At 47.2% G+C, this 7,991-nt stretch overlaps 1 protein-coding gene across 1 annotated transcript; it reads right to left on the bottom strand.

Annotated features, from left to right (window-relative positions):
* Nucleotides 1–3,284: 3,284 nt before the first annotated feature.
* NDUFB4 (NADH:ubiquinone oxidoreductase subunit B4) lies at nt 3,285–5,654 on the bottom strand. Its single transcript, XM_066341014.1, has 3 exons — nt 5,408–5,654; nt 5,038–5,184; nt 3,285–3,449 (listed from the first exon to the last, which is right to left on the bottom strand). The coding sequence occupies exons 1-3, from the start codon at nt 5,600–5,602 to the stop codon at nt 3,384–3,386; spliced, it is 408 nt and encodes a 135-aa protein (XP_066197111.1). The 5' UTR covers nt 5,603–5,654; the 3' UTR covers nt 3,285–3,383.
* Nucleotides 5,655–7,991: the final 2,337 nt, after the last annotated feature.

Below are 7,991 nucleotides of genomic sequence, written 5' to 3'. Positions count from 1 at the left end.
TAGCTCCCATTCACAGGGCCTCCTGAAAATAAAAGCCAATGTCTTCCCCAGAGAGAACCTAGGGACTGACAAAGCATTGTATGCTGTTTGTATGGGAAGAGCTTTATACACAGAGCTGAAGGCTCTACCAGGCCTAAGCCCGCTATCAGAGCAAGCTACTTCAACCTGCTCATCCATGGAGGACAGCCAAGGAAAGACCTGGTTGTCAGAAAAGTAGACCACAAATGAAAAAAGGCTGGAGAATCCAAAGCACTTCACTGCTAAGTGTGGGCAAGTTTCTATTCCATGCTCTGGCCATCCTGCAATATAGACTTGTTTGTCAGCACTTGACAAATTCTCTCCCTAGTGCTGTGCTAAACTGCAGCATAGCAAATGTGAGAGTTTCTCTGGCCAGTCTAAGTATTTGTTCCTGCGAAAGTACTTGGAAAAAAGCTCAACTGCAGATACAGGTGGAGGATCTCAACATGGATTGGAGTATGCAAGCCTGACCTCCAGCTGGTGAATTCCACAGGGTGGAGGCAGCAAGCAAAGCCCCAAGTAGAGTGGGAAGCAAGAGCACAGCCCAGGGATCCCACACTTCAGGCCTGTACTTTAGCATATACCCACGTGGAAGTTTATAAACTTGGTGCCACCAGATCTACATTTCTTACTTCCCCAGACAAGCAGTTTTCCCAAAGAGAAGGAAATGTAGACCTTCGACACACAGTTATCAGTCAGTTACATCCATCATCAGTTTTGGATCTGCACCAGGTCCTTGGGGAAAAAAAAAAAGCATCAGCTTTGAGCAAAGTATTATAAAATCTACACAGAGACGTTTATTCTAAAATAGCCAATTCAGAAAAGGACATTTGGGAGAATCAATTTGCCAGAGAAGCTGATTTAATCAGACTGATCCAGGGATAAATGAGGTGTAAATGTTTCACAGGCAGAGGAGAAGAGCTTGTTTTCTGTTTCTGAATTATCATGCAGTGACCTACAAGCTTGAATTTCTCTCATACAGACACATCACCAAAGCATATAGGGGTGGTAACACATCAGTCAAGGGTAAAATTCCACGAGGCACATTCACTTTCCCACCTCCACCCTAGGTATCTGAAGAGAAACTTCCCTTTCCTTCCTCACTACACCCAGCACCACTGCCTCCAACACCAACCCCACCTCCAGCAGCATGGCATGCTCATTCCTAGCAAGAAAACAGCTTGGAGAGTTCTGGAAATAACAAGAGAGGAAAGTAGGGCAGCCTTTCCCCAAGTACCACCCTCAAATCTGCAGGGATGTAGCATCAGAGACTCAGGGCTGGAAAGGAAAGGGCTGTGGCAGCTGCCGCGAGCATCAATCCAAGGTTGGCCTAAAAGACCAGAGGCGCTGTGCTCATCCACAACCCATCCTGAAGCATTTGCTCAGCTGGCCTGAAACAAATACAGCTGCAAGGGAGAATTTACATGTGTGGCAACTCGAGTTCCAATTAGCTGAGGAAATGGGTCCTAGGAGATCAAATTAGTTTGTGGCAGCAAGAATAGCTAATTTAGCATGCTCAGACAAGCAATTATTTCTTTCCCTAAATACCACTCTCTCCATGCACTGATGCCTCTCTGCACTGATCCACAGCCCTATCTTGTAATATCATTTGTGACAGTCTTTTAGGAGCTATTCTGCAGAGAATAATACGGGTTTGCTTTAGTTAAACTAGCAGAACAAGCTGCAGAAACTGGTGCAAAAGGGTTGCTGGAAGCACATATGGGATTGCAAAACCAGGGCTCTGATTAGTCCAGTTTCTGTACACAGCATTAGTACCAAGCTCCACACAGCCTGAATGTTTCATGGCTGGAAAGAGCTACAGGAAGAGCTACAATAGGAAACACTTAAAAAATATTTTAAAAACTCCAAAACAACAACAACAAACCATTAAAAATACCCCAAAAAACCCAACCCAAACCAAACCAAAACCAAAACCAAACCAAAAAACCCCAAAAAACACACAAAAAACCCACCAAAAAAACCCACTCAGAAAGTGATTTTATTTTGAGGGTGACTGAGCATAGCTACAGGCTGCCTAGGGAAGTTGTGGTGTCTTCATCTCTAGAGATACTCGAAAGCCACCTGTACACATGTGGTCCTAAACAAGCCACTTTAGGTGGCCCTACGTGAGCAGAGGGTAGGACCCAGATACCTCCAGAGGTCCCTTCCAACCTCAGCCACTTTGTGATTATGTGGGAAAGCTCATCAACTCACTCTGCTGGAGAGTGACTGCAAATGGCCCATATTTACATCTTCATCATGCAGGAAAAGGAAGGATGCAGGAGACCTGCTTTTGCTGACTTCCTGTTGGCTGCTTTCCCAGCAGGCAAAAGGAAGTTTTCAACTATTGTATCAGATTGAGCTTCTGGCATGAACATCACTGCCTGCGAAGAAACTGCTCCCATTGTCTCTGAAGAATGAGGGTTGTTTGGACTATGATGGCATCTACAGGCACGTAAAAACTCAAGTATGGGTCAAAAATCTTATCTTTGCTCTCACACCTCACTGCACTGGCAGTAACAATTCCAGAGTCCTCTATACCAGTTGACCTGGGCAGGAAAAACTTGTGTTCTTGTAAGAATAAACTGAAAAGGAATCTTTGCAGGCATAAAATTCAGTTATCCTTGGTGATGACTTTTTTTATTTTTCTTTGGAGCACAGCCCTCTTACAGGGATCAATTCTCCTATACTACAAGATAGTGTCAAAGTAAAAATCCTTATCTTACACTTCTTGTCTCTCATTCACAGGAACCAGAGACTTAGTGGAAATTCTAGTTACATACAGCATGACAACATTCAGCTCACTATTTCCAAATCTGGTAGTAATAAAAAAATAGAAGTCCACTGCAGTAAACAAACACATGGTTTAGGCTTGTATTTCATTGGGGAAAAGAAAAATTAACTCAACTTATTGAGCGCAGTCAGGCTGACTCCTAAGTTCTTAAAAATGTATCACAGAACTTGCCTATTATCCAGTTAGGGCAACCCACACTGCCAAAGTGACACCAAGAAGAAACATCTGGAAGGCAAGCAGTAGTTCCTTTAGGAAACTGCTTTGGTCTTGCTTAGCATTTTTACCTGCTAGTAATTTTAAACTTCAGCCTTCTTGGACAGCAGCAACTTCCATGGTTTAAAAGGATCCTCTGTATGTACACTGAAAGAGTACAATGGCTGTGTTCCAGACACCCTCTCTGTATCCATCTGGCTTAGACATAAAGATCCTACATTTTTGCACTTCCCATGATTCTTAAAGATGCAAGACAACCAACAAGCAATTAAGATTTATTCTTGTGACAGAGAAATGTCACCACATAATGCATCTTATTTTATTTATAAGCCAAGAACATCACTGCAACTCCAGGAACTTAGAAGAGTACACTGAGCGCTGGTCGCTTTTGTTTACCTTCCTGGATACGCCTCTCTTGACGATCCTGTGGAAGAAAGGGAACATTCATCATTATCCTACTAGAGAAGGACTTTCAAGCAGGACTGGGATAACAAAACAGCAGTTCTAGTATTTCAGCTTAGACTGCATGAAGGTAGCACCATATAGGATTTTAAAGGTCTTTTCCATCCTAAATGATTCTCTGAGCGCAAGCTGTTTAAAAGGGAAAGGTAACAAGGCACTTAGCTTCATCTACTAAAGACCTGCTCAGACTGACCTCACTTCCAGGTACTCTGACAGGCCAGCAGAGATCACTTCCTGTAAGGCATTTTTCACCAAACTAGTTGTGCCTCACAATTTGTACCTTAGTTTCTACCTCCTCCTTCTGGCTAATCTGAATAATCCATCTTAGAGATCTAATGGAGAAACTTTCTTATGGAGAAACTTCTTAACTGCTTGCCTAAAAGTGCCTGCGATCACTTTCTACCCATTTGTACCTCACTCTGCAGTCATGGACCTTTTTGACAGGCACCATTACAGTACACAGGCACTGCAGATAATGGCCAGATTCCTTCTACTGGATAAAACCAGAAGATTGACACAAAACCCAGTAATTTATCTTTTGCTTTCCCAGAAAAACAGCCAACATTCCTAAGAGAAAAGACTATTCCTATTGTGACTTATGTACTACCAGGAAAACAAGAAAAATCCCCAAACATCACTAAAGGAACTGCAATAAAGGAAAGTGAATTAACCTGGACACTAATTAAAGACTTCAGTATAGCAAAGTGCTGCAGAGGTACTGAAGTCTCAAGAACATTTACATCAACATGCTAAGCATGTTTCCTAAAACCTGAATGTTCAAGTCACCCTAGCAAACAACATTCCCTACAAGTATTCTATTAATTTATGTTAGTGCTTTATGGTTTATGACTTGATCTAAAATGCTACTTCTGTGCAAAAGAGGGAAATAAAAGTATTTTACAACAGCAACAAATTCTATACTAAAAACAGCCACTGTGTGCCTGTTAGCGTTTTTTAATGTATGTATATAGCTGAGTTTTTTCATAATGATCTACCATTGATCAGATTCTGACACTCATAGCTCAGGAATTAGAATGGAAACAAGATAAACCTTCCAAAATATTAAAACATCCAGCTGAGATCAGACACTGCAATTACCATAATTTCTCCTCCCCATTTGCTTCACTAAATTAGAGAAATGGTCAAGCTATTGCAGAGATGTGGCTAGGTCTGTCATCCATAAGCTTCCTGTGTATTTTAAGTTCAAAAAGCACAGCTGATGCATGTAAACTGCTGAAAATAAGAGGAAATTAGGATTAATTTTCACTCAGCTGCTACACACAGCTTTGTGACTGCAAAACAGGCTGATCAGCCGAACTGTGACTGGCCATACCTCCAAGGGTACACTAAGAGGCTCTCAGAAAAACAAGACTCTGCAGCAGGCTTTGAGAGGCTCACTATCAGCCTTCCTTCCCTCACTACTCTAATGGTATTAATCATTCTTAGGTGCACGAGGATCCCACAGACTGAAACGCCAAGCCGATCTGCATTTTACAAGCTGGTGTTTGTGGTGGTGTTCAGCTGATGTTCAGCGCTGTCGGCCGACTTACCCTGTCAGCTTTTAAGGCGAAGATCCAGAAGACGAGGGGGCCTAACCCGTAAACAACTCCTAGAAAGGACGTCTTGGGGGTCGGGCGGAAAGTAGGGTAGACGTTAATGGACTTCGCATAGGCCCAGCGGATCAAGGCGGGATTTTCCTGGGGGGCAAAGAGAACGGCGGTGAGGCCACCCGGGGCCTGCGGCAAAGGCACACGGGGAAGGGCACCAAGGTCGCGGGGAGGGCGGGCAGCGCCCCGCGGGCACGGTCCCGGCCCCAGCCACGGCCGCGGGCGCGGGCCCCGCTCCGGGACGCCACCGGCTGAGGCGGACGAGCCCCGCGCTTCCCCCGCCGCGCCCTCGCCCCTCTCCGTCCGCACTCACGATGACGGCGGGCGGGCTGGGGTCGTTGAGCTGCAGCAGGTACTGCCGCTTGAGCCGGGAGCGGATCGCCAGGCGCTCGGCCTCGGCGCGGCGCTTTTCGGGCGATGGGTCGTATGTTTCGGGGTCGAGCTCGGCGGGCAGCGAGACGTAGCGGTTCGGCCTGTACAGCTCGGCCGGCCGCGGCGCCGACGCCATCTTGGAGAGCCGGCCCTGCCGCCCGCGGGGGGCGATGGCGGCTCCGCCCCGCCGCGCCCTCAGCGGGAGCAGCGACCGCCCCTCAGAGAGCCCGAGACACGGAATGGTTCGGGCTGAGGCGGCGGCACGGCTCCTCCTGTTCCAGCCCCGGTGCCATGGGCAGGGACCGCCCCTCACACAGCCGGGGACACGGAATGGTTCGGGCTGAGGCGGCGGCACGGGTCCTCCTGTTCCAGCCCCGGTGCCATGGGCAGGGACAACTTCCACTAGACCAGGTTTATCAGAGCCCCATCCGGCCTGGCTTTGAATGCCTCCAAGGGATGGGGCATCCACAGCTTCTCTGGAGAACCTGTGCCAGTGGCTTACCACACTAAGGGTAAAGGATTATTTTCCCTGATATCTAATCTAAACCTACTCTTTCGATTTGAACCCATTCCCCCTCCTGTCACTACATTCTCTTGTAAATAACCTTTCCCCGTCTTTACTGTGAGTTCCCTTCAGGTACTGGAAGACCACAATTAGGTTACCTCAAGGCCTTTTCTTTCCCAGGCTGAACAAACCAAATTCTCTGAGCCTTTCCTGGTGGGAGAGGTGCTCCATCCCTGTGATCGCCTTGTTGGCCTTCTCTGGACTCGCTCCAACAGATCGATGTCCTTCCTGTGCTGGGGGTCCCAGAGCTGGGTGCAGTGTTCCAGGTGGGGTCTCACAGAGCAGACAGGCAGAATCTCCTCCTTTGCCCTGCTTTGGGTGCAGCCCAGGAAGCATTTGGCTTTCTGGGCTGTGTGTGCCTGTGGCCAGAGCATGTCCAGCCTCATCCACCAGCACCCCCAAGTCCTTCTGGTCAGAGCTGCTCTTGATCTGTTCGTGCCCCAGCCTGTGTTGATACCAGGGTTGCCCCAGCTGAGGTCCAGCACCTTGCATTTGGTCTTGTTAAATCTCATGAGATTCCCAGATGCCCACTTCTCCAGACTGTCTTGGCCTTACCTGGCCTCACCTGCTGTGGCTCAGGGTATGTCAGGGTAAGGTTTTGGTCTCACAATAACAACAGTCCCAGCAGATCAATTTTTCCTGTCCCCTGCAATTAAAATGGCCTTCAGGATGAGTCACAGCTCAGGAGTGTTGACCTCTTTGAGTCTGCTGGGACAAGGGGCTGCCATTGCTGTGGGAGTGTTTAATGCTCTTTTGAACAGTATTTCTGTGTTTTAGAAAGTTTAGTTAATGTATGTCAAACTGCTGAAAATAAGTCTCTTAAAATTACAGGATCACAGAAAATTCTGTGTTGGAAGTGACCCACAAGGATCATCGAGTCTGACTTAGTCCTGTACAGAAGCATCCCCAAGAGTCACATCATTGCCTGGGAGCATCAGAGCATTATCTAAACACTTGTTGAATTTTGTCAGGCTTGGTGCTGTAACCACTTCCCTGGGCAGCCTGTGCCAGTGCCCAACCACCCTCTGGGTGAAGAACCTTCCCCTAATATCCAACCTAAACCTCCCCATGCTCAACTTTAGGCCATTGCCTCATTGCAGACTTAGTCCTGTCACTGTTCACCAGAGAGAAAAGATCAGTACCTGTCCCTCTACCTACCCTCATGAGGAAGGACTGCAATTAGTTTACACTGCTACAGAGAGCTTTGCTATCACTACTCTTGAGCATTAATTAATTTTTGAACTGAATAAAAAATCCCTACATCTGAACAGTATTCCATGTTATACAACAGATACGTTGCATGCAGACTAGTATTTGCAAAAATCCACAGTTATGGACTTTCAGCTTCAAATTGTCCCTTTGATTCTTTCACTAAGACTGAGCTGACTGGACAAGCTGCCAGGTAACCTCCAGGATTCTCCAGAGGCGACTCACTGCCCTGACAGACATTACTGACAGGTTCAGGAATCACCCTCGGCTCAGTGAGCACTGGGCAAAGAAAACAAGGGTTTGACCTTGAACTGCTTCCTGCAGCGTGTGCCCAAGTGTCCAGGAAGGCCAGTGGCACCAGGTCTGTGTCAGCAATAGTGTGTCCAGCAGGAGCAGGGCAGGGACTGTCCCCCTGTGCTCAGCACTGCTGAGGCCACACCTTGATAACTGTGAACAGTTCTGGGGCTGTCTCTACAAGAAAGGCAATGAGGTGCTGAAGCGTGTCCAGAGAAGGGCAGTGGGGCTGGTGAAGGGTCTGGAACACACGTCCTGTGAGGAGCAGCTGGGGTTATTTAGCCTGGAGAGAAGGAGGCTCAGGGGAGACCTTATTGCTCTCAACGACTATCTGAAAGGAGGCTGTAGCCAGATGTGGAGTTGGTCTCTGGTCCCATATAACAAGTGATTGGACAAGAGAAAATGGTCTCAAGTTGTGCCAGGGGAGGTTTAGATTAGATATTAAGATAATTTTTTC

Source organism: Sylvia atricapilla, chromosome 2, assembly GCF_009819655.1.
Source record: "Sylvia atricapilla isolate bSylAtr1 chromosome 2, bSylAtr1.pri, whole genome shotgun sequence".
NCBI lineage: Eukaryota > Metazoa > Chordata > Aves > Passeriformes > Sylviidae > Sylvia > Sylvia atricapilla.
This window is presented reverse-complemented; position numbering and strand designations above follow the sequence as displayed.

Bases quoted from the DNA above. Each gene is read 5' to 3' on its own strand.
- NDUFB4 (XM_066341014.1), bottom strand. From the start codon at position 5,602: ATGGCGTCGGCGCCGCGGCCGGCCGAGCTGTACAGGCCGAACCGCTAC. The intron at 5,185-5,407 runs GTGAGTGCGGAC...TTTGCCCCCCAG, and splicing joins CCAGCCCGCCCGCCGTCATC to GAAAATCCCGCCTTGATCCG. The intron at 3,450-5,037 runs GTAAGTCGGCCG...TTTCTTCCACAG, and splicing joins TCGCCTTAAAAGCTGACAGG to GATCGTCAAGAGAGGCGTAT.